Source organism: Hemiscyllium ocellatum, chromosome 16 (assembly GCF_020745735.1).
Source record: "Hemiscyllium ocellatum isolate sHemOce1 chromosome 16, sHemOce1.pat.X.cur, whole genome shotgun sequence".
Taxonomy (NCBI): Eukaryota; Metazoa; Chordata; class Chondrichthyes; order Orectolobiformes; family Hemiscylliidae; genus Hemiscyllium; species Hemiscyllium ocellatum.
The window spans coordinates 42,808,861-42,836,537 of record NC_083416.1 but is presented as its reverse complement, the minus strand read 5'-3'; the positions used below and the strand labels follow the sequence as shown (position 1 = coordinate 42,836,537).

General features: G+C 40.1%; 1 protein-coding gene across 9 annotated transcripts in view; it reads right to left on the bottom strand.

Annotated features, from left to right (window-relative positions):
- Window positions 1-22,486, bottom strand: part of LOC132823390 (CXXC-type zinc finger protein 5-like) — a 36,113-nt gene extending 13,627 nt beyond the window's left edge. The window contains exons 1-5 of one of the 9 annotated variants that reach the window (XM_060837160.1): window positions 21,746-21,876; window positions 13,084-13,205; window positions 12,728-12,929; window positions 11,472-11,573; window positions 6,041-6,997 (exon numbers count right to left, since the gene is read on the bottom strand). In XM_060837160.1, coding sequence (XP_060693143.1) covers window positions 6,041-6,832 — 792 coding nt within the window. In that variant the 5' untranslated portion in view covers window positions 6,833-6,997; window positions 11,472-11,573; window positions 12,728-12,929; window positions 13,084-13,205; window positions 21,746-21,876. The other 8 variants (XM_060837163.1, XM_060837159.1, XM_060837162.1 and 5 more) reach the window with 8 other exon arrangements.
- Between the last annotated feature and the right edge of the window lie 5,191 nt (window positions 22,487-27,677).

Sequence of the window (27,677 nt, the reverse complement as noted above, 5' to 3'; positions counted from 1 at the left end):
GCTGAGACAATGGGTCGGCCAGGATGGTCAGGCTTGTGGATCTTGGGAAGGAGGTAGAAATGGGCAGTGCGTAGTTCCCGGACTATGAGATCGGAAGCTGTGGGTAGGAGATCTCCTGAGGTGATGAGGTTCTGTATGGCCTGGGAGATGATGGTTTGGTGCTGGGGGGTGAGGTCATGGTCGAGGGGATGGTAGGAGGAGATGTCTGCGAGTTGGGTCTGGCTTCAGCGGTATAGAGGTCAGTGCGCCAAACTACCACTGCACCCCCTTTATCTGCTGATTTGATGGTGAGGTTGGGATTGGAGCAGAGGGATTGGAGGGCTGCGCGTTGTGAGGGTGAGAGGTTGGAGTGGGGGAGGGGGTAGACAGGTTGAAGCGGTTAATGTCCCGGCGGCAGTTGGAAATGAAGAGGTCGAGGGCAGGTAATAGACCAGCACGGGGTGTCCAGGTGGATGCAGTGTGTTGGAGCCGGGTGAAGGGGTTCTCGGAAGGTGGGAGGGAGTCCTGATTGTACAAGTAAGCTCGGAGGCGGAGGCAGCTGAAGAGGTGTTCGACGTCACGGTGTGCATTAAATTCATCGATGCGTGGGCAGAGAGGGATGAAAGTGAGTCCTTTTCTGAGGACTGATCGTTCCTCCTCAGTGAGGGGGAGGTCTGGAGGGATGGTGAAAACCCGGCAGGGCTGGGAGCTGGGACCCTTTTCCAGCATCACTCTAATCCAGACTGTTAAGGAAATCCGGCAGCACCTTTGGAGAAAGCAACACAATGTATAGCCAAAATCTTCTGTTCTCTGAATCACTGGACACCGGACTGATGATGAAAGATGCACATCAAGACCTTGTAGAAGGTTTCTTAGTGTGAACTTACAAGGAAATTACCTGCAAAGCTTAAACTTCTGACAAGCAATTGCCCCTCTGCCCAGGGCCCTATGTGAATGTCTCTGATTCTAAGATTACTATAATGACCTGGATGGTTGCCCAGAAAATACTAGACAGCCTAAAACTTGGAAGTCAATTTGGTATCATTCCGCCGGCATAATTGGAGGTGGAGGGTGATCACATGAAGCAAGTGGCCAGGTTACCATTTTTCCACTGATCCTTGACATTTATGACACGTAGTCGGCAATGCATTAGGCAGCCCACCCACCCACCCACCCCTAGCCCTGCTGAAAAAAATTGAATGACAATTAGCGGTATTTGACAAGTTCATTCTGCATCTGTTGTTTTAACATATGCAGTTGGGAGGTGAAAGGAAAGTGCCAACTTTCAGTCCTCGAGATAAGGGTGACTCACTTTCATCCACACCTTTATTTTTTGGAAGGAAGCGCGGTTTAATTGTCCATCCAGGGCATCTCGGACCAGAAATGGTAGCACTCCTTTATGCTTCCCCCTCTAAAACTAGACCCATTGCAGCTCACTTGAGTCTCCAATCCCATTCCACTTAAAATGCTCAAACGTTCCTTCAAGACCATGAGATACCTTGTTCCTTCTCAGGTTCCGCCAGTATTCCCAGCAGCAATGTTGTGATGGGCCAAATAGCCTTCATCGCCATGACACTGCTATGACTCAGTGTTTCTTTAAATATTTGTTCATAGAATGTGGCATTGCTGGAAAGACCAGTATTTATGATCTTTGAGAAGATGGTGGTGCACTGCCTTCTTGAACTCTAACATTCAAAGTGGTGTAGATACAGCCAAAGTGCTGTTAGAGAGGGAGCTCCAGGATGTTGACCCAGTGACATAGAAGGAACAGCAATTTAGTTCCAAATCAGGTTGGGTGTGGGTTAAAGAGAAATTCTCAGGTGGTGGTATTTCCATATATCAGCTAACTTTGACCTGTTAAGTGGTATAAAGTCAAAGGTTAGAAGGGTTGGTGAATTGCTGCAGTTTATCTTCTAGATGATACACACTGTTGCCACAATCCATAATGGTAGTGAATGGTGAATATGTTTCTTTGATGCAGGTCGTGTCAATTTTATTAAGTGTGGTTGGAGCTGCACTCATTAAGGAAAATGGTGAATATTCCATCATACTCCTGACTTGCGTTTTGTGAATGGTTGACACTTCAAAACGTGTCAAGAAATGAGTTACTGCAGATTTCACAGGCTCTGACCTGCTCTTGTAGCCACAGTTTCTGGTCAATGGTAACCACTTAAATGTTGATAGTGGGTGATTCAGTGATTATAACACCATTAAACATCAGTTGGGGGGGAGGGGAAAGAGTGGGGAGAATGGTTGGACTCTTTCTTGTTGGAGAAGATCATTGGCTGGCATTTCTATGATGTAAATTTTATCTGCCAATAATCAGTGTAAGCTGGACGTTATCCATATCTTACTTCATTTCAATACAGACTGCTTCAGTACCTGAGGAGTCACGAATGGTGCTGGACATCATGCAATCATCAGCCAACATTCCCACTTTATGATGGAGGGAAGGTTATTGATGAAGCTGCTAAAGATGAATGGACCTAGGACATTACCCTGAGGAACTCCTGTCGTGATGCCCTGGGACTAACAACTACACTTATTTCCTTTGTGTTAAGTATAGCTCTACCCAGCAGAGAGCTTTCTTCTGATTCCCACTGACATCAGTTTCACTAAGTCTCTTTGATACCACAATTGCTTAAATGCTGCCTTGATGTCAACAGCAGCCACCTTCATTTCCCCTCTTGAGCTCAGCTTTGTTAATGTTTGAGATCAGGAATGGAACAACAGGTTAATGTTGACCGCGTGCCACCTGACAGCATTGTCGACGACCTCTTCCATTGTTTTGCTGCTGATTGAGTGTAAATTGATTGTGGCAACTGGCTGCGTTGCATTTGTCTTGCCTTTTATGGACAGGTCAAACCTGGGCAACTCTTCGCATTGTTGGCTAGATGCCAGTGTTGTAACTGCACTGGAACAGCTTAGTTAAGGACATGGCTAGCTCTGGAGCACAGGTTGTTGATACTACTGCTGGAATATTTTATGTATTCATTATTCACAACTCTCTAGAATAGGGTTTATGATCCCCAAGATGCAAATGTTCCACTCTCAGACAATGAAGGTTGACCCTCTTGGCAGAAGATCACTGTGGGGCAGCTGGATTCCCTATTGGCTCCCAGCCAGCAGGCTTTTAGCTCAAGTGGGTGGAGTCATCCAATCATCCACAATAAAATCCATGTCCTAGTCAAACACCTAGGTAACGCCATAACCGACACCCAGTCAATACCCTCCGCCTCTCAATAATCCAAACACCTTCCCACTGCCATTGATCACACCCTCCTTAACCTCACATCCATCCATGTGACAGCCTGACTACAGTCCCTCACTGAACTGTATGTTCATGGATAGTTCTTTCTAACTGGATCGAACTATCTTGTGAAGATCTGACTAACACCAGTCCGCTCACTTGACTAGGCCATACCATCTCCATACCCTGACTAACCATCCAACCTGACCCGAATATCCCCAACCGAACTCCCCAATTCACTAATGTCCTCATCCTTCTAATTTCATACCTAATTCACCCACCTATCCAACCTATCCACCTCACACGCCTATCCTATCTACCCTCCCATCATCCACTTACCAAACATTCATTCATCCATTAAGTAAAAGACTGGGCCTTTAAATATTAGTTGCAATAGAAGAGTCATTGCTGTAAAAAGAGGGAGCCACTCTTTCCCCAATTCCACTCAACGTGGACAGACTTCCTGAGAGCTGCATGGTGTAGTCCTTAACAAATTGACAATATAGACAGCCACTGCTCAGCAGATTCAGGTCAATAAAACAGCTCTTCAATCTTCCATCACAAAACATCTCCCATTAATTCTGCTTCTCTCTCTCCACGTGTTTCTGATATGAGTATTTTTAGCATGTTCTGTGTTTATGTTAGATTTCCAACAGGCATCTGAAATATTTTGCTTTTGTCTGTCAAGTTGCTGCCTGATCTATAGGTCAGATCTCTTAATTTTGGTGCAAGTTCCCATGTATCAGTGAGGAAGTCTTCCTAGTGTCTATTGGGCAAAGTGCACCTTTTCTATCTCCAAATCAGATGCCTGTGTATAAGGTGATTGGTCTGTCCTTTTGTTATGTTTTATCATTAGCCATTTGCATAACTGTGTGGCTTCTGATGTCATACCAGAATACAGGTCAGAGTCTGCTACAGTGCTGTGGATCTGGAGTCACATATAGGGCAACCAGGTAAGGAAGGCACAATTCCTTTTGTAAAAGCTTGTTATTAGATCAGATGACTCTGAGCAGTAGTGAAAACTGTGCCATTTCCACACCTATCCCAACTTTCAGTTCCACTGACTACAATCCTGTTGGAGGTATCAGCATAGATGTTAGGCATCAGTTGTTATATTCTGTTGTCAAAAAGTTATAATTCTTTACTTATGATCAGAATCCAAATGAAAGTATGCCATTAGAAGATACCGACCAAACACCTAAGTTTCCAATGGAAAAGTCAAACATAAACTTGAATGACAAAAATGCAAAGGTACAGAAACCTATGCAATGTGAGTCATTGTAAACCTTGAAGACAGAGATTAATAAGCCAGCTAACATTTTTAAAATTACTCCCGTCCATACCATTTTTTTTTGTAATCGTAAATACATTTCCCCAACATATTACATGTCTCTTCTGTTCTTGGAACGACTCTTTTCCACTGTTAGTAACAGAATTACACATATCAAATTAATCTTTAGTTACACACTTGTAAATACAAAAAAAAATTAAAACATGGTATGTTCATTGAAAAGAAAATTATTAATTATCTTTTTGTTTTATAATGTAGTAGCAACAAGGCAAACCAGGGCAGGACTTATACAGTTAATGGTAAGGTCCTGGGGAGCGATGCCAAACAGAGACCTAGGGGTGCAGGTACCGGTGCATAGTTCCTTGAAAGTGGAATCACAGGTAGACAAGATGGTGAAGGCGGCTTTTGGCACACTTGCCTTCATCAGTCAGCGTATTGAGAATAGGAGTTGGGATGTCATGTTGTGGCTGTACAGGACATTGGTGAGGCTACCTTTACAAGACGACATTCAATTTTGGTCTCCCCCCACTGCAGAGCAAAGATGTTGTGAAATTTGAAAGGGTTCAGAAAAAGATCTACAAGTATGTTGCCAGGATGAGAGAATATTGGAAGAGGCTGAATAGGTTGGGGCCATTTTCCTGGAACATTGGAGGATGCGGGATGACCTTATAGAAGTTTTAAATCATGAGGGGCATCGATTGGGTCAAGCCAAGGTCGTTTTCCCCTAAGAGGAGGAGAGTCCAAATCTAGAGGGTACAGGTTTAAAAGATGAGAGTGGAAAGATTTTAAAGGGACCTGGGTGAGGCAACTTTTTCATGAAGAGGGTGGTACGTGTATGAAGCAAACTGCAGAGGAAATGATGGAGGTTGATATCATTACAACAAGTAAAAGGTATCTGGATGGGTATATGAATAGGAAGGGTTTAGAGGGACATGGCCTAAATGCTAGCAAATGGGACTAATCATATTAGGATATTTGGTTGGCATGGACAACTTGCACTGAAGGATCTATTTCCATGCTGTATAACGCTATAACAAACCAACAAGTGGTGTCGCACTAAAACCCAAATCTATAAAAGATCAAATATTTACAACATTCAGGGGTTATTTTTAATAATATCTTGTGTGACTGTGGATCAATAATTGCTAATTAAGGTCCAGACTGCAGATTTTTTTTTTAAAAAGGGTGGTTTTACAACAATTGAGAATCAATTCTAGAAACAGAACATATTGTCATTTGCGCAAACGCAGAAACATTGAAATTTTTGCTGAAGCAGAATTTGTGCTCCCGAAAGGGAAATTCTATAGAATAAATATTATTATATAATTAACAGAGATATCATCAATGCATTGATGACTATGTGAATCATTCAAGCACCACCATTTAATGCAGCACTTCATTTTAATAAAATTATTTCTCCTTATAACTGAATGCAGTTTGAATGGTTTCACCCAGTTTTTTTTTAAACATGGGGGAAAAGAAAATAACTTAATCAAAAATCATTTTTGAGTTACCCTTACCTCCAACGCCGCTGTTGGCTTTTTTTTAAGTTCCTCACATTTTCGCAGTTTGCAAATTTGGTGGCCGGTTTTGCGATTTCTACAGCTACTGCATTCCTCACAATTTAATCTTCTTCTGCAGGGCTCACACATGCCACATCTCTTTCTCTTCTTTTTCCCAGAATGAATGGCTGAAGCAAGGTCATTCTGCAATGGATATTCTACCAGACCGGCCATTTGAAGTGCACTGTCTGCCATGAATATCCCAGCAGGAGTCATAATAAAAACACCAGGATTCAAGGGAATTCCACCCATGAAGGGTAGATCAACAGGACTGCTGATTGCTTCGGCAGCAGATACCACCTCCATGTCAGAAATCCCAGCTTCTCGCTCACTAGAGAGGAAAATGTGCTCAGGTTCTACCTGCTTTTGAAGGTCTGAAGAAGCAATGTGCACTTCATTCTGTATTTCTGATGAGCTTTCCAGTGACCTGTCAGATTTGTCTAGCAAGTGAGAGACTCTTTTGTGCTTTGAGGTAGTACTGTTTGGAACAACTGTTGATTCTTTTCCATGTACTAAGATACTTCCATTCTGCAACTGCCCAATCATTGAGCTAGTACTGCCAAATGTAGAAAAGCGAGTTGATGTGCGAGGTTTCTTTAGAACTTTGCTTAATGGCTCATTTATTATACCACTTCTGCTCCTTTTTTCCAATTCAGCAGTAAGTTCATCATCCTTAGAGTTGTCTTTTTCCAAAGGATCTATGGTCTGAGAGATCTGTTGCTCAGTAAGTTTGCCGGCATTAGACATCATTAAAGATTTGGAAGTATTTTGAAAACCAAAATTATGAAGTATCTATGTGAAGCAGCTCTCGGTTACCAAATTCACCTTGAAAAATGTTGCAAATCTTCACTAACTGAACAGCTGATTCGAGAACCTCTGTGAACCTTCTGCAGTTAACCAAAGGACGAGGAGGCTCTTTAAATAAAGGAAATAAAAAATAGTTATCCTTGGCCTTACCTTTACAGCAAATCTTAAAAAAAACTTTACTAATGTGTCATCTTACTTGTTAGATAAAACAAGACATTACAAAAATAATTTTCCAAATGTTTCATAATTTTCAAATGATATGCAAAGAGATTGCAGAATTTCACGACCATTTTTAACATCCGATAAATTCATATATTTCAGAACTCCTGACACATTTATTCATTTAAATTTTCATAACTTTGCAACAAATGCTGTATGAAATTAGTTTAAAAAATTAAATTACAAATAACTGTGCTACAAACTAAATTTCAAAATCAAAAATTTAAGAAAAGTTTCTGTGAAGATATTCAACTACTATCTCCATTTGTTACCTCAAAGCAGCTACTGTAGCACTCACTCGACAGTTCAGTATTTCATGCTGGAGACACTCGTGAACTCTTGTCAATAGCTACTTGTTTTACTTGAGTGCAGATTTCATAAGTACATCTAATCTGAGATCACCAATATCTAATCTGAGGGGCTTAGAGAGTCAGGGGGAAATACATTCCTGAAGAAGGGATCATTCCCGGAACGTCGACTCTCCTGCTCCTTGGATGCTGCCTGACCTGCTGCGCTTTTCCAGCAACACATTTTCAGCTCTGGTCTCCAGCATCTGCAATCCTCACTTTCTCCCAGGGGGAAATACATTCAATTCTTCAGTCATGAATTCTCAATTTCAGCCATGTTGCTATTTGAGTTACAGGGCACAGTCTAGTTTCTCCCCACAACACGTGCAATGGAGGCAAATGAAAACTGCATTTTGGAAGTACTTTTTGTTTAACCAGCAACATGTTCACAAATGCATTGATGCTGGCCTTGGACAGGTCATCTATTTCTGGCTATAGCTTTGTATGAGCCAGTGACAACAGGAGAAATGGAAGGAAACCAGTTCCAAACAAAAATAAATCATTAATTTTTTTTTGATTAGGACATCCCCAGACCTTAGCATAGAAAAAGAAAACAGATGGCAGTGAAATCCAACTTTGGCCAGTGGAACACCACAGCTGGTAATGCATTCCTTGTCCATTACACAGTCCGAGTTGGCTTTAATGGAAAGCAAAATGGTCATAATGTATAATGAATACCTGAATTTGGTAACCAATTTGCAGCTCTCCTTAATTCAATTTCTACCTCTTTCTTGTTGTGAACTGCTATTTTTCAAAGTAACTAGAGACTACTTTCTCTTGATGGACAAACTATTGTCTCACAAAACTAATTTTAGCTTTGGGATTACTTGGTTAGTTTGGAATGCAGAGAGATACCAACAACATGGTTCAATTCCTGTAAGAGCTGAGGTCACCATGAGGGTCCCACCTTCTCAACCTCACCTCTTGCTTGGGGCATGGTGACCTTCAGGTTAAAGTCACTGCCAATCATTTTTTTTCTCATGAAAAAGCAGCCTCTGGGACTATGACGACATTCACTTATTTAGCTTTAGTACCACATGAATTGACTAGTTTTTCAGCAGGGATGACAATTCTGCATTACTGTGTCCACAACATACAGAATTACAATACATTAGTAGATCAGTGTTTATTATCACACATTCACACTTTATCTTTTTAGTAACTGAATGAGAAGAATCATTCCTTTTGCTTAAGGGAGGAAAAGATAATTGATTAAAGAAAATTCTGAAAAAGTGCTTGCTGTAATCCCGTATTCTTCAGCACGCTTCACACTGCCAAATCTTAATTTATTTCTGGATTCAGCTTTCAGATTAATTTCTAAATTCTCTCCTATACTCATTTCACTTTCAGGACTTTTCAAAAACCCATTTCTTTAACTCATTTTTCAGTCACTTCTAATATTTCCTTCCCTCTACACTTCAACTTGCATTTCTTTTTATGATTATGTTTCTGTGAAGTACCTTGTGTGGTTGCTTCTGCTAAAGACATTGCAAAAACCATATTCTTATTGACAAAGCATGGAGAAAAATTAAACAAGGATGCAACTACTTTGATCTCCGTTACAATAATAGCTGGAATTGAAAGCCAATCTCATTAATAGCAACCATGAAACCACTGCCTATTGTTGTAAAGACTTATCTGGTTCATTACTGTCCTTTATGATATGCAATTTGCTATCCTTACCTGGTCTGACCTATATGTGACTCCAGATCCACAGTAATGGTGCTGACTGTTAAATGTCCTCCAAAATGGCTTACCAAGCCACTCAGTTCAAGGATAATTAGGGGTGGGCAATAAATGCTGGTCTTGCCAGTGACACACACACACATCCAATGAAATCAGTCAACATGGAATCCTGATCAGTACAGGAACTACATGAAAGTTAATAAATTTGGACAAGATGTCATATTTCAATTTTCATGTGATATGTTAGAATTTTGAATTTTTCTCCAGTGGAACAGGGTTTTGAAAAAAACTAGGGTAGCTTTTTAGCAAGGTTGACAATTCTGCATTACTGTATTGAAATCTACAGCATAATATCAGTCAACCAGTGTCTATTTAAAAGGCCTAACAAACATTCACATCATATGTTTAGTAACTGAATGAGAATAATCATTCATTTTGCTTGAGATGAGTTTTATTTTGTTTAAGCATAGAGTAAGTAACAAACAAATGGTTACTCAAAATAATCCCAAGTGTCACTGGTAACTTCCATGGAGTAGGACAGCTTCTAAAACGCTGGCAGCTGCATTATTTTTTTAAACTTTCAATCTTTCCCATGGGAAGTCTTCATTAAAATTATTATTCTTTCTCCTGAAAATTCATCTGAAGATTGACAAATTTGTAATATGCTAACATATTCAAACAACCTGTCCATGATTTGAATAAAAACAATGTATTCTCTCTTCAGATGAAAAACGTCTTTTTAAGATTCATTTACTGCCTTGATAGAGAGTTTTCTGATGACTGGAACTTTTTATTTGATGGTTAAACTACCGTTTGGTTAATGTAATGAATATATTAAAATATGAGGCTGTGGCTCTACAGTTAGGGTGTAAAGCTTGTATAAACAAATTCAAACATTTAGCAGTTACATAAGAAGTCACTGCACTTTTAAAATTTGCTTCTTGATGATTGCACAATTTCAAAATTTATTTCTCTGCACATCAGTAATGCTTGAATGTTCTATTCTGTTCAAATAAAAAGCACTAAATAGCCAAGATAATGTCACTAAAAAGAAAGGTTTTAGAACCCACATTGATAGGAAAGTAACTGAATAGTGATTGAAACTACTGCCATCAAATGATGTGCTGGTTTTCCTTCACCAGCATGTTTCACCCATGCAGTGGGAGGGTGGTCCCCAGAACATTCCTAATCTGGCAATAATTGCAGTTATGCTCATCTGAAAGCTCATTCAGGACAGTTTTCAGATGTTGATAACAGCTGTCTGCTCGGGCAGACTACGTAAATGAAGCCAGACAGACAGTGGGGAGTCAGTTATAGCAAGCTCTGAGAATCAGGTGAAAGCTGGAATGGTAGAAAGGCAGATTTAGTATTGGCACAGTGCAGGAAGAGTCATCAGAAAGAACTTGGGCAGTGCATGAGATTGCTGCTGTGCTGGAACCACGGTGGCATAAGAGGAGGGGACAAGGCTTTCAAACATAACTGAGAGGTCACCCAGACAAAATGATAACAGCAGCTGCCAAATAGATGTGCCACTCTGACTTTGATAAAAAGCAACATCCTCCTGGGCATCATGCAAGTAGATAAGAATGACAGGGGATAGGATGGCAAAGGGGACCATTCCTCAGCATCAGATAGGATGTTGAAGACAGAGATACATGCAGAAAACCAAAACAAAAACACAGCACTGCAGGACACTTCAACACTCCAGGCAGATAGTCACAGAAATGTGTTCCCTTATTGTGGAAAACCTCACACCTAACAGCACTGTTTGCTTTGCATTGGAAGCTGCCATCAGTCACTGTGGCCAGTAACCTCATCTGGTCTGGCTCCTTCCGAGGATCAGCTGCAGATCTCATAAATGCCCGTTTGTCTTGAGAAATCTGAGCAGTACATACAATTCCAGACAACTGGACCTCAAAACCAAATCGGTCAATGCGTTCTGTTTCCATTGCTGAATTCCCCCAGATGCAGAACTGTATCAATTGCACCAAAGTAACCATTAAGACACTATCTGAATGTCCAATGAGATTCATTAATGGAAGGTCTTCTACTCTCTCAATGTTGAAGCGGTCTGTGACCACAACAAGAGCTTCCTGTATCTGAGTGCTCACCTTTCTGACTGCAGCCATGATCACTTCACTCAATGGCAGCCCAAGGTGCTCTAGTTCTTTATTCAACCCCAAAAACACAACTGATAGATTTAGGAGATATCTGTTAAAGAGATGATTACTCACCCCTCTTTGAGAACTCAAAACAGAGATATCAAAAGTCATCATCTCAAAAGCATTAACCAGTAGGCCATATGGATTCTAAAGCTATGGTCTCAGTACCTGGACTGGTCAGATGGTACCTGACAGTACGCTCCTGTAAAGCCCTCATGTATAGTGGTGATTTGCTGAGCTCCTCAAACATAGCTCTCCAGATTGAAGACACTGAAACATTCAAAGGACACAGCTCATTGATGGAAGGATGAGGAGAAGGAAGAAATTCCCTGACTCACAGGAAAGTAAACAAGGTTTGAGAGTGATATCAGGACAACATTGGCATTCAGGATCATCTGATCCAGGCACATTTCAGCCGAGACCCCTCCAACTCAAACATTGGATGGAACTCACTTTAAGATGCCTATGAGAACATATGTGCAAGAAACTTTAATTCCTACCAACAATGATTAAAACACATCTGTCCAGAAGTTTCAATGTCACTATTCACAGACCCTTATCCCTCCTTCAATGTAACATCATTAATAAAAGGCTCACACACATCTGGTTCATGTGTCAACATTTACACATTGTTCAAAAAGGCAAACACTGCACAATAACCCACTTGATGCTCTGCAATATATACTGGTCTTTGCTTTCAGCACCTTCTCTGCAGTGTTCCCAGTTTTGCACTAGATCTGATGGGATCATCTGGCTCACTGTTTTTTTCAATTGGCTGAAACACATGTGGCAGTCATTCCCAATGTGGACCTCACAGTGTGGAAGGAGGATTTGAATGAATGCACTTCTACTGTGTGCTGCACTGACATGACTGCAGAGAGAAGTGGATACTCCATCAATCAGAGGACCCAAGGGGGCCATTGATGATTGTGCCCCATGAGGATAGCGCTCTCATCCTCCTCAGTGACAGCCTCAGCTCTTGGCTAGCACTCCAGACTATCACAGAAGAGCACCAGCTGAGGTACAAGTGGCATTTCCTCCAAGTATCTCTCCACCAGTAGAACCACAGACCAATCAGAGCCTCAGCATGGCATACGAACATCAATGCACAGTTCCTGCATGCACTGCAAATGCTGCCACACATGGTTTCCCCTTGAAATTGGTCACTCTTTCCATGAAGAGTTAATACAATCAAATCCCATTGGCCACAATGGCACACATAAGCTGGATGGATTCCTCAACACTGAGTCCATATCTGCTCACTGCCACTGGGATGTCTAACCTGTAGGAGTACCTCTCTTACAGCTAATCTAACTGTAGCATCCTTTCCAACTCCCTGTGTCATGCATCTGCATTCAGATGACCAGAGCTTTGTTTGTCCTCAATCCTCCAAAGGGGGCACTGCCCATTGCTGCCACTTTTACCTTTTCCTGCTCATTCATGAAGTGCTTACTCATCACCCAGCGCCATGTTATGTAATCACATATAAGGACTTCCAAAGAGCCAGAATCTGCACAGGTGGAGGGTGCACTTTTGAGATGCGTTAGTGCTAAGACTGAGCTCTACTCTGGCATTGGCTGTCCCAGACTTGGTGAAGGAGTCTGCTGTGGCACCTCAGGTCAGAACCTACGGGAGACACAAGAAACCATGAGAGCTAGCCTTCAAGAACAGAAGCTCTGCAAAGTGCATATTTCCCAATACATACTGTCAGGTGGACAAATGATACAATGCACCACTTAATGAATGCATTGGAATCTGTAATGAGGAAACCCCTTCTCACCTTCCCCAACTTGTTCTTCGCCAGCAGCCCTAGCATCTCCATTGTTCCCTTTTCCAGTTGGCAGCCAGGGAATATTTCTGCCCACCTGGGCCCACTCATGGATATTATGTGCCAATTTTCTCCTATAAGAACAAAAGAGAAAAAGATAAGGCATTGCTGGCCTCTCTGGCCAATGCCAACAGCTCATACAGATGAGAACTTGTAAATATCAATGCTGGTAGGATCTCAGCAGCATGATGGTTCTGAGCTTTGTTTATATGGTAAGGGCTCTTGCACATACCTCCCATGTTCAGGAGCTGCATTAGATCTCAGGCTCCTGACTGTCTACAGGAGGGTGTCTGCAAAGTTTGTCCTGAATGTTCAGTGCCAGAACGAATAAAGATATTGAACCTCTTCCTGCAACTGATTCAGTTCCTGTGCACCACACATGGGCTGCTAACTGCGACAGCTGCCTCCATCCGGCCTGCTGGGTCTAAGAGGGCTAATCTCCTCCTACCACCTGCTGCTCCTTCACAGAAGAGATCACATAGGTCTGAAAACATAGAAAATAGGAGCAGTCCTTCGTGCCTGCTCAGCCATTCGGTATGGTATTGGCTGGTCATCCAACTTGGTACCCTTTCCTTGTTTTCTCCTCAATAATCTTGGATCTTTTTAGCCCAAAGAACTATCAATAGTTCCTCTATAACATGTGTTTCATCAGCACAAATTAGCTATAACGTGATACATAAACTGTGGACGTTGTTTGTATAATGCAAACTTTCTGAACGGATATACTGGGTGTTCCACAGCAATCTTCCACAGCGTGATTTCAGGCGTGGTTTCGCATAGCATGATTTTATATAGCAGGAGATTGCAGAGGAACATAACTGTCACATTATAGCAGAATGACCTGTATCCCTAACCCCTTCTGGAAAACATAATATTTTGGCCTCAACCACCTTCTGTGGCAGAGAATTCTACAAGTTCACCACTCTCTGGGTGAAGAAATATTTCATTCTCTCAGTCCTAATTAGCTTACAAAAGTATCGTTAAACTATGACCCCTGGTTCTGGACTCCCTGGTCATCAGGACCACACGTCCTGTGCTTACCCTGTCTAGTTCTGTTAGAATTTTAGACGTAGCTATGAGATCACAACTTCCTATAAATACAGGCCTAACTGATTCAGTCTCTCTTCCTATGTCAGTCCTGCTATCCCAGGAACTGGTCTATTGCACTCCCTCCACAGTTAGAACATTTTTTCCTCAGAGAAACAGGCCAAAACTGCACAGTGTTCCAGGTGTAGTTTCACGAAGACCCTGTGCAAGACATGCCAGCTCCTGTAGCTGAATTCTCTTGCTATGAAAGCCAACATATCAACTACCTTCTTCACTGCCTGCCACATCTGCAACGTTACTTTCAGCAACTGGTGTACAAAGACACCCAGGTTACATGGCACCTCCCACTTTCCCAATCTATTGCCATTCTGATAATTATCTGCCTTCCTGTATTTGCTATTGAAGTGGATAATCTCATATTTATCTGCAATAGACTTCATCTGTCATGCATTTACCCATTTAGTCATTTTTTCCAAATCACACTGAAGCATCTCTGCATCCTCCTAACAGTTCACCCTCCCACCTTGTATTGTGTCATTTACAAAGTTAAGGGTTGTTACATTTAGTTCTTTCATCTAAATCATTACTGTATATTGTGAGTTATTGGGATCTAATCACTAATTCCTGCAGTACCTCACTAGTCACTGCCTGCCACTCGGAATAATACCTGTTTATTTCCACTCTGTTTCCTCTTTGCCATTAGTTCTCTATCCATTCAGTACACAACCCCCAGTCCCATGTGCTTTAATTTTACATGCTAATGTCTAATGTGGGTTCTTATCAAAAGCCTTCTAAAAGCTCTGAGAAGTCATATCCTCTGGTTTCTCCTTATCAAGTCCATTAGTTACATCCTTGAAAAATTCCAGCACATTTGTCAAACATGATTTCCCTTTCATAAGTCCATGCTGAGCCTGTCCAATCCTGTCACCGTATTCCAAGAAGTCTGCTATCAAATCTTTTATAATGAAGTCTAATATTGTCCCCACTACTGATATCAGATTAACTAGTCCAAAAACTTTGTTTTCCCTCTACCTCCTCCTTTTAAACAGTGGGGTTACATTAACCACTGCGTGATCCATGAAAACTGTTCCAAACTCTAGAGAATCTTGTGGATGACCACGGATGCAATCTATATCCACAAAGTGAGGACTAGTTCTAACGTGGGCTCCAGGTATCCATCAGTGCCGCCCCATTTTAACCCATCAAATAATGGATTGAAATGGCAGCCACAAGGATAGCTGCTGCAGTGGGTTTAAATAAGGATAGCACTCTTTCAAACTCACTCACACTTCCTGTAGTCACTCACAGGCCACTATTCCCACTCTCTGTGAAAATCAGAGGTTTTCGCTATCTCCACCCAGAGACTGGATCAGGTCCAGGTCAGGAAACAGTATGATCATGCTGAAAGGAAAATCCTGCCTCCATTTGTTTTATTCTTCTTATATGCATAAAGCAACATTCTAATTTTCTGATTAATTGAGCATTAGGTGAGAAAGTTTTGAGCCTTGATAATAATTGTTCCACTTGCCGATTAAGTTGGACCAGAACAATATTTATTTTCTATTCACTTGCATACGTATTTCTCTGCTGTGTTCTGGGATTTGCCAGTTCAAATCATGGTGGATTTTTCCTTTTTGTTAACACAGCCAATACTCAATTTTCTCTTTAACAGTTCTCTACTGAAGAAGAACAAGCACCAACCTGAATACCAAAGATGTTATTAGCTCCGCCCAAACACTTTAAGGACATATTTTCCTCCTTAAAATAAACTATTTTGTGAGTCTTACTGTGAAGTTGGCATGGTTGAGTAAAAGGAATGATTTTCTTCACAAGCTCTACATACAAACCACTCCATAGTCTCAGTCGGTTAAAGGAGTAAATTGTCTTAAAAAACAGCATTGGTTGAACTAGCGAATCTGTATCTGATTGGTTACAGGAGGAATCACAATTCAGTTAAGGAGATTAAAGTCAGCAATCAAGAGCAGAAATCTTGCTATCATTTTTCTCTAGTTAAGCATGTGAATGTGGGCATTGATTGAAGTTGGATTCAGGTCTTCTGTAGATATCCCATGATGGAACATTCCCTGCAACAACTATAACCTAGGTTTACAAATGAAAACTCTGCACAGATCTACAGAATCACTCATAGCAGAAATTAATGTCTTTAAAAGAGGAAAAGAGGAATAAATTGTCTACTGTGCTAACAGTATTAACAATGGATAAACGGATAGCATACATAACCTGGACAGCTAATTAGGTATCTACCAACATCGGGAATAGGTTTTTTTTTCTGTAATGTTTAATTACTTCAGTCAGGACAAACAAACAAAGCAAAACTAAGCATATTCTGCAAACAGTCTTGTGCCTGTCATGTACTCAATGCACATAATTTTATTTTCTGACTTCAGACAACACATTAAATACATATAAAACAAGTCATGTCATGAGACAAGAAGTGAAAATGCAATAGTCAATGACTCATACAGATTGGACCAGTGAAAAGAAAATTATGAAAAAATCTCTGAGCTGTCTCCCAAGTCTTGACTGAAGGACAAAGGCAACTCATTGAAGAAAATGATTTAACGAATGTAGCCCTTTTTCCTCAGATGTAAATTGGTCTTACAATTTCCCAACATCCTATTGATTAAAGGAATTATCTGGCAAGATTTGATTTCCGTGTTTAATGCAGAAAATCTAGAACTGAATCAAAGTGTAAAGTTATGACAAAAGCAAAAAGACACAATGTTTGAAGTTTGAAATAAGAACAGAAAATGCTCAAATAGTCAGACAATCTGGCAGTATTTGTAGAGGGAGAAACTGAAATAATGGATGTAACTGTCTGCAGCTTTTAGAAGGACAGGTAAGGGAATTTAATTGGTAAGTAAGTAAAAGTTGGGGCAAAGTTTTGCTGTTAAGTTTTCAACAACTTTTAGGCTGGTCAGCTTTCCTGATCTTCAAAATTGGGTTGCTGTTTTTCATTTATTAACATGTCATTAATACATTGGCAGCCACCTGGGATTACATTTAAGATTGTAATTTTGTCAGGCAAAAATGGAACATATGTGGTAACAGGCCTGACTAATATGATCACATGGGCCTGGTGGGGTAGACTTCTCTCCCCAAGCTGTAGTGAAGACAAACATCCTCAGCAACTTGGCTCCTTCAGAACCAAGGCACTTCTTTACATAAGCACACACAATGTAGGGGGTGAAGACTCACTGAGGAAACAAGTCTGCTGAAGCAAGGGAGCTACACTGGATGGTACTCTTTCACCTGACCAGGGTAGGCAAGCAGGGTGAAGTCAAAAAGGAACTCAAATAAAAACACCACCTTAGCATTTCACTACAAGTTTGAATGGACTATCAGGTGTACACCCTCTCCGGATTGTGTAAAAATACGAGTTACATACTTACTGATCTCCTCATGTAAAAAGAACAAATGATTCATATATTTAACTAAAATGTTTCCTTGCCTACAAGCTGCACCTATGCTTTATTTTAAACAGTTATTTTACCAGTGTATAAGTATTTTAATGTTGCAATAATCATACTTCAGGTCATGTTTTGCTATTTCAACATGTTTATTTCTGTAATAGTATCTTTTCAATTCACAATATTTATAATTACATATTAATTAACAAGTACTAATTACCAAAAAATATCTGACATATACTTTTGACTGGAAATCATTACCTGCAGGTGACTATGTTTATGTTGTAAACACAAAGTCAGTATTATATAAATAACTCTAAGCTTAAAAATAACAGCCTAGGATTTTCAATTTCTTCCTCACTTACGAGTTCTATGAATAAACAAAAATGTTGACAGTTTTAAGAGAAACTTTATCTGTGGCACTTAGAATATTGATACATTTCTGAACAGATAGATTGCACTGTTAAAATATACTAATTTTAACAAAATAGTGTTAACAAAGTCATTGTCGTCAATAAGAAAAGGGCAACATGCATGTGATAAATAAATGAGAAAATACTGTATTATTGGCATACTGTTGATAATTCCTAGATTTAATGATTGGAAAAACTGTTTTCTCTTCTATCTTCAAACATTTTCTAAGTAACAGTTACAGACATTTAAGGGAATCAAGAGTGAACACTTTTAAAATATTTTTTACCAATAAAAATTCTACTTTTACCAAAACACTTAATTTAACAAATTAATAATATTCCTAACAAATTACAACAATCATTAGGTATTTGAGAAACACAATCAAAATTAATTTCAAATTGTGTCTGTATTTCAAAGTGATCTTCAGTACTTAATAAATGAATAACAGTTCAAATAAAGGCAAGGAGAAAAAAAAGCTGTTATAATGCTTCTTCTGACGGTGCATTGGGTTTCATACTGAAACTGCTACCACAGTCAAGGAGGGGCGACTGCATCTAGCAAGGGAAGATGACTATTAGGGAAGTGTACTACTTAAATCATTAGACATGTACCTCTTTCACTAGAGACATTCTTTATTTTCATTCAGATACTTGATCATACACTTTCCAAAAATGCTTCACAATACAGCTATTTGTCTTCAGCAATATTATCTGCTTGATATCTCTGCCTAAACATATTCCTTGTTTCTTTAAAGATACTCATTTGAAAGGGCCAAAAGTGGAGCCACTAATGTTAAGTGGTAATTAAGTATCCTTGTCATGTAAGGCCCATAATAAATCTCTAGAAATAGGAAAAAAGCCTCATCCAGTATTAGCACTGAACTGCCAGAATCATTAGCCCTGAGTCCTGTGAAAAACCATGAGAGAGAAGAGTCCTCCTTACGTTCCTTCTGCTGCAGACCGAACTAATCAGTGGTGGAGGTCAGTGAAGGCTGAATCACAGCTATTGGGAGAGGTGTCTGTGCAGTCACAGTAAACTGAAGTGCATATAAAGGACAGATGGTATGTAAAATCAATGCAAACTAAAAGATTGCAGCAATATATTTTATTTACAAGTATAATTAATTAGACACTATAAATGTGATCTTAATTGATATGAACTAAATACATGTATGGACTTTTCATCTCCCAGTATAAAAAAAGCTTAAGATTACATTACCTGTTTCCAACTGACCAAACAAAACCTTTTATCTTAAAATTAAACTTACAACCCAAAAATCGAATGAACACCCATTCTGGCTAGCCATTCCTTGGAACATTGCTCTGTACTAAATCCTTACATTTCAAAAGCAGGTTCCACTAATCACACTATATGTAGTTATTCAACAAGCATATGCTGCTGTTCTGTAGTAGGCATAAGGTTCTCCAGATAACTAAAGACCAAACATTGATGCATAGTTTTGAGATGAGTTCTAAAGACTATTATTACTGTTACTGAAATGAACAGGGCATAATCAATTGTCATGGCAGTAACACAGTTGCTTAAAGACAATGGGAATATCTTTTAGTTTTGATGGTGGAGGTCAAACTCTTTTTGATTGAAATCGATGGAAGGGAAAATTGGGAATTGCACATATGAAATATTTGATCCACTATTGCCAGGCTTCATTCCCCTCTGCAGAGCAAAATATATCCCTGGTGTTGCTTTGGTTTTTTTTGCCATGTATTCTTTGCCTTTACATGCGAAGGAATTACTCATGTGAGCCAAAATTAACACTTCCAGATGCAAAAATCTGAACTGCAATATCTTTTATTAGGATACAACAACATTCATTACAAGTTGTTCCCAATTTTCTTCCTTTCTGAAGGCAATGGCTCATGTTGAGGAGCACATGGGCCCCAAGTGTCTTCCAAAACCTCAGCTACATAAATACTCTTCACCTACCACTAGATATTTATAAGCCAACTATCACTGGATAAAGGATACCATCAAGTGTGCTTCTATTCCCTCTTGGTATTATCGAATGTTTTACGAAGTACGTAACTATATGGCAGTTAAAGAAGGAGGATTCTCCTTTTTCTCTCTTTTTTTCTCCTTCCCAGAGGACAACAATGACACTCCTACTGGGCCAACTGATAACAACTAAGCAGACCAGCATTCCAGTCATACCTTTCTTGTCTGCTCAGTGGACTATGAGGCATAAATACTTTCTCACGCACTGAAGACTGTCATAAATCAGTACTTTATAACATGTTCCCTTTTTAAATGTTGCACTATGTAATAACTCATGGTAAATTTTCAACACATGTATGATACCTGGCACGACTTAAAACAGTTATATTTAATGTCCTAATTGGCCCTATGGTAATCTAGGTAACTCACCAAAATATGTATTAACATCATCATGTAGGATCTCAATTTTGACTTTTGTATTTAACTTTTTTTTTGCTTTATGAAACCAGGAAAAATAAGTGTTTTTTTTGCACCTAATTACTTGGTAAAACCCTGCATTTTACCAACTGTTCGCACCGACCAAGTGTTCCAATGTACCGTGATATCCACCTCATTATCTTGCAGATCTTAACATGTTGCCAATTGTTCGCACTTAACAACTGCTCCATACAGTCGTGATTCAAGGACCCAAAAAAAAGCCACTAAGACCGGTCAGAAATTCTACCCATTTCTGTTTCCAAGAATGAGGTGTTATATAAAATATTGCTCAGCAGTATGGTATAAATATCCATTGCATTCTGATTCCCTTTTCCTTATTCCAAAATTTACTTCAAGCGTTTCATGCTATCTAACTTCACATGATCGCTGCTATAACACTCGGGAGTACTCGATCCACATAAAGGTTGTCCATTAAAAAGGAAGCGATAACATTTTGCATAACCACTAGGCAAGCTCTGCTTTGATCCCGCGCACTGCTCATGTTCAGCAAACTACCGGCTAATTTATTTATCCCGTTGAACTGAACCACAGCAGCATTCCAACAACTAGTTTCAGAAAGACATGGTGATTCTGGCGAAGAAAATAAAACGAGCACGGAGACTCCCCCCCCCCCCCCCCCGTTGACAAAACCCGCAACTTCTTGATTAATATAGATTTGAAAGGATAGCCTGGCTTAACAGAAGGTGGAGCTGGAAAACACTGCCCTCGATAAACTCTACGGGGGTAGAAAATAAAAGACAAAAAAAGAGACCAAGTGAAAAAGAAGCAGATGCAAACATTGTTTTTTAAAAATCTGTAAACACACCTTCGTCAAACTAAACCAGTTACAAGCTTAGCAGAGTGCACATTTTCACATCAAATACTTTCTCTTTTTTTGCTTAATTTCCAACAATGAGCTGAAACCCGTATGTTTACAGCGACCACCGCCACGATACAACGAATATCCGCTAGAAAACAACTACTTTCCTTCCCCACCGGCCATCCAAAAAAATTGCATTTTTTTTGGCCTCTGATCCACCACAGCGCACTAAGATTTCAGCAATGATAACATCTGCATATTTGCAAACACAGGCCCCTTTTTTTTATTTCCCCCGCACCTACCAAAGGCAGATCCAACAGAGGGAGGGATGTGCTGAAGCAGCCAGTGTCTAACAGCTGCAGCACTGAGGATCAAACAAACCCAGAGACCCAGGTCACAGTCACACTTCAAAGCAGCAACAACAATCCCGTGCAAAACTCTGCAACAAGGTAACGGTCTTGCAAAAACTCACTCAATAACACAAAGTGAGAGGACTACAACCTTCCGATTCCTGCAAGCCTTCCTCTACATCCCAGATCGCTCTGGAAGTACATGCAAATACATTTCATAGATTTTTGGAGCTTGCCACAAAAACCGAAGTGGATCTCCGTGAACCGAAGACCCAACCTTTTGAACTGAAACGTAATCCAACGCAGCCAGTGAGAACAATATTACTTCATTCGAACCGCGCCTCCAAACATGTCATTCCGTTTTGCAGAATCGCTCAAATGTCTAAACAAAAAAAAAACTAGCGGGAGAAGTTTGTCCAGAAATGAGTTTCCCCTCCCGTTTTTAAGAAACACCGTCTTTGGGAACATTTCATTCCATCAATCTGTTCAGCAGGGAAGGCCAGTGAAGCATTCCCAGTGTGTGGAAAGCGTGGCTCGGAGTTCAGGAGAACATCTGAAGCGCTTCTGATCCTGAATGCAGATTACCAGTCCGTCTTTTCGATGTGCTTCTCCTCGCATTTGGCACGCTGCCAAGTGAAGTGTGTGGAAACGACACTGCCAGAGCGGCAGAGATTTTCTTTAATTTCATTTCTCCCCATCCTGGCGAGCCGGAGACACGCTGACATTGGTTGGAAACTGGAGCAGCTCGTCAGGGACAATCAATGAGCATCGATCGGGCAGAGCCTCTGCAATGAGCAAACAGCACATCAACACACAGCCACCACACACTGACTGCCTTCATCTTTCGTTTCACAGTCGGGCTGTCGAAGCCTTTTTTCCCCCTCACACAGACGCGCTCTGCATTCTCACTTCAGGCAGTCTCCATATTTTCCGTGATGAAGTCCAGTTGCACACAGTTTATTTTAAGATATCACCTCATGCCCCGTTATTACAGGGGGCTTTATTGTTAATGACAATATCTGAATGAACAGTCGATTCGGAATTTACAATCACGTGCATGGAGGAGAATTAGGCACGGTCATCCTGCTAATGTGGGCACATTGATTCAACAAAGCTTGAACAGTATTGTTAATATTACAAGTAATGGCAGGAAACCATGAGCTAAAGTTTTACCCACTTCATTTTACTTGAAGAAAATAATTCGTTAACATTTTTTTTAAAAAATGATTCTCATATTTTGTTGAGGGTTTTGGTAAGGTCACCATGGTCATTGATTTTCCCATGACATTCTGGATAACCGCTCTGTGTTCTGGATAATCATTGTTTCAAGGTATCAGTAAATGTAATATATAACCAGGCTGAATGAGGCTTCTTGAATATTGCTGTTGGGTGATTTGACCTGCTGAAGGGCTTTTTGTCACTCAATTAAGATATTACAGTTTTCCATACCAATGGAATTCTCTTCCATAATTTTAAGTTCAAAAGAAAATTAATGTAGTGCTTTGTTTTCCCTTTGCAATCATTTGGGCAAATGAATACTTAGTGGGGTTAGGGCGTTGGATAGTTGTTTTCTAATCTCAGAGAATATGAGGGATATGTAGGAGCACTGGTTAACAAAATATATTTGTTTAATCCTTGTTGCTAACATAAAAATCGAAGTATTTAGCCTGATACAAATTAAGAGTTTACAAAGTAGTTAGTTACTAATGCCATGTGTTCTTTATGCAGAATATGGCAAAATGCACTTTGGAAATGTTTCCTGCACAAAGTACCTATATACTTTATGAGAAACCCACTTTATTTATGCCACAGGAATATGTTTATCCTGCTCACTGGAAAGCACTTCAAATGCTCAGCAAGTACAAAAATTGACACAGCATGGAAGTTCCATTCCATTATGTTGGATCGTTGTTCTATGAGTGGATTTGTTTTGTACTTAATATTTATATTTCTCATTCATTTTATGCTCTTTGCTGTTTAGTTATTTCCACCACATTATGAAACGCACAATTTCCTATAGTTAAGCACCATTGGCTGGCATTGCAAATTTTCCTTCCAATTTGAAGATGTATTTGCCCATTTTGGACAAGTTGGAGGGAAAGGTATGCACATATGACATGACAGGCAAATGTGTTTTCAATTTAGATATTCGCTTAAGACTCGTCTTTATACCTCCAGAGTTTTGACATCCTGGAATAAATAGGGGTTATGTCACAGTAGATGTGTACTGAGGCAAAGAATTGTCCCTGTTTATGGTCAAAGACATTACTTATCGAAACTGCTGCTGAACTTTACTTGTTCATTCTGTAAATCACTCGTGGATAAAGGTTACTATCTATAGTTCCGAAAATAAAAGTGGACTGAACGTTCATGTCACTCTAAGGCAGCATCGCAAAATCTCTGCAAAATCTTCAGGGTTGCAGTGCACAGTTGAGTCATTCAGGTACAAAATACCTTAGTGGATAGTTACATTTGGTGAAATTGTGAATATGCTGAGAAAGTAGTTTCAATTCAGCAAATCAAGCTGGGCTGGCAGGTTGCTTGCACGTGATCTCCTTGAGAGAGAAAACTTACCTATTAATGTATGGTAACTGGTTGATTAGAATAATATTTCAATTTTGTTTTAACAAAATATCCTCAAGTTTTGAAGGCTTCCCAAGATACTGAAGACAAGATGAGAGCACTGGCAAGTAGTGTATTGGGGCCAATCAATCTCAAAAATATAACACTATATGCATAGACTCACAGCTGTGTTCTTACTATATAGTAGGAAAATCTTCATCCAATTAAGGAATTTGCAGGTCTTCATGAACACAGTGCAGCAATATGCTTGATTAGATGCTCTACAGAGACCTGGCATGGATTCAATGGACTGAATAGGCTCCTTCTGGTGTTGTGTGGTATGAACTTAATTAATGGGGCAAGATGATACCAGAATTTTGATAGAGCAAGCCATTGGCACTCTGAAGTAAAAGTTTAGATTCTTGGAATGAACTGAGGGTATACCATAAAGTGACTCAAGTGTCCAAATTGATTGTTATGCTTGCTGTAAATGAGGTCTTGCCATGACATTGGTAGAAAAAGCCACAAGCAGAATCAGCCTAAGACAGCAGCCAACAGAGGCAGGAGGAAAGGTAAGTGGCAGAGTGAGAGTGGGGAAACAACAAAAGTGGTGGAGGAGGGGACCAGGCAGGGGTTGCGGACTCCTCTATAGTTGGACAGTTGTCTCCAAACTTATTGAAAAGTCACTGCTGATGCTGACCTACCAACTTGAGGGCAAGTCTTTGACCTCAAAAGCTCTGAGGTCAACAGCTGCTAAAGCCCTTAAGCTAATTCTCTGTCCAAAAGACTTCACCTTTTAATTCCCCTTGCTCCTCTCAGTTGTACTTTACCAGCTGCAACACACAAAGTGCTCCTCCCTTCCCAGTTAAAGATAATCAAACAGTGTGATGAGGTATGTTACTGATACTATCTATTTGGCTTATCTCCTCCTTCAGTAAAGTTGTTATATTACAGTTTCTATTTGTAAGTTACGAAATGAATGAGCAAATGAATAAAGAAGTAAAGAATAAAAACAGAAGGAAGGTAATTACCATAATTGTGAAGGATCATTCCAGTCTTTTGGTCCCCCCTCGTGCCTTCATACCCTATATTACCAGCAGTTTTCCTCACAAAGGAGACAGAGACTTTAACTTTAATATATTACCTACTTGTACATTCACTGTTGCTGCTTATAGCCATCTGCATGCAGATAGAGTTATGCATCTGTTGGTATGAAAAAATGTATGATCCATTTGCCTATATCAGCACCCACCTTCTACATCTTATGCAAGTGCAAATATGTGGCATTCAGATGACCTGTGTGGGCAGAATTCTTGCCAGATTTTGTGGACCACCTATTGCTTTTTCAGATGCAGTCAAAGGCTGTTGAGTGGAATTCTACAAGTATGCTTGTATTTGCCTACAGATCAGTGAAACGTTTCACAATGGCAATGTAATTTGGTCCCCTTTGTTCACATTTCTGAATAACAGCTTCTGGGGTAACTTGTTTGCACGTATATAAATTTTGTTCTTTGACAATCTTCCTTTCTGGCAATGAAAGTTGACTTATGGAATGTTTGGCATGTCACCAGAATATTAATTCAACGTTCCTTCTCTATCACAATGAGTAGAATCAGAATTGAGTTTCCCTGATGGCTAACAGGCTGATGATGCTGCCAGTTACAGCAGTGCATACTAGGAAATTTAATATTTCATCCCTGATTTCATTCAGGTCAATAGCTTGAGTCTTACAATTGACCTTTGTGAACTTGGATTAAGAAAAAAATCAGATCACGATAGAAAATAATAGGAAGTGCATATATGTGAGCATAACATGAGAACAGAATCATACTTTGATTAAAAATATTCCTTGATCAAATTGGCTGTGGTTACTGATTGTCAAGTATCTAATGAATGGCTACTTTGGTAAGGTTCTAGACAGCTCATCTGCATTGAGCTGACTTCCGATATGAGTTTTCAGAGAACTGCTCCTCAGTTTGGTCCTCTGTAGACTAGTTAGCCTATAATTTATATTAGATGGTATAAATATAAAACTGTTTTAAAATCTGGCAGCAGGAAAACAAACGGGATGGGCTGGTGGAGTTAAATGTATAGAAGGCAAATTGTCAGCTTTATGTGGTTGGGATGAAAGCAAGGGATTAGGATTGAGGTACATTGAAGGCAGATCAAGCTCACCAACAACAAGCAGTGGGAGCCTATTTTTAATTCATTAACATTTCACATGTGCTCATGAAAACATAATATCACCAGATTACATGGCAACTTTGCAAGTAACTCTCCAGTGAACCAAAAACATGTGTTTTCAGATTCATGATTTAAAGGTGGTGGACAGCAAGTGAAATCGTTTGCCTGGTGGATTTGGATTGAGTAGGAGCTGCTTTTCTTTCATGGGAAGCTTCGTTGGACTCTGGGAGAGGAGATATTGATGCATTGACATTGGCTTTTGGCAGTGAAAGCGGATTGGGGTTTGGTTTATTGGTAGTGGGCAGATGGGTCATGGCAAATCAGTTGAGGCCGAACCATTACATGTTTTTATATTAGATATGGTCAGATTCGGTTCTTGGGGTAAAGGGATAAAAGGATATGATGAGAAGGTTGGAACAGGATACTAAGTTGAATGATTACTCTTGATCATATTGAATGGCAGGGCAAGCCATATAGCCTATTCCTGCTTCTATATTGTATGTTTCAATGTTTTCTACAGAAGATGAATATCTACAGATGGGAAGTAAAACATGATTGGCAGGATTGAGATCCAGGCGAAAATGAGGACTGCAGATACTGGAGATCAGAGTCAAGATTAGAGTGGTGCTGAAAAAGCACAGGCAGCAACCAAGGAGCAGGAAAATCAACATTTCGGACAAAAGCCCTTTATCAGGAATGAGGATTAAGATCTAGGTTACTCGTGAGTTTCTGAGAGTCAGGGATAGCAGAGGGTAGATCAACGATGATGGAAGTTTATTGATAAAGGATGGCACATCAAGGAAATGGGAAGGAAAGCAAGGCCAATTTGCTGGACACCAATAGGTAATGTTGAAGGCAACTCTCCGGTGAACTAAAGGGGCTGGTAAGAAACATGAGGGTCAATAAAGAGGCTGTTGTAATGAAATTCAAGATTGATGGAGGGAAGGTCAAAAGTATGTAAAGGAGGGTGCAGACTGATGGCTTCAGCTCCAGAGTCAATGTGGGAATGCCCAGAGACATAGCAGTGACAACATCAAGATGGCTCTGAAGTACAGGCAAACAGTGGATGTGTAGGGACCAGGGTGTAGTTGATGAAAAGTATAAGGCTCTCCAAAGGACGAAATGTCTCAGATCAGGAGGGGCACATGTTGACTGTGCTTGCCAGACCTTTGTCTATGTGCACAATTTCCTTTATGCAATCAGGAGTCAGCTACTGAGCATTGCAATTTTATTGAATATACCAGAGACGGAAATAACTGCAAATGTCAAGGAGGCTATGTGGTTCAGAATGTCAAGTGATAATGCTAC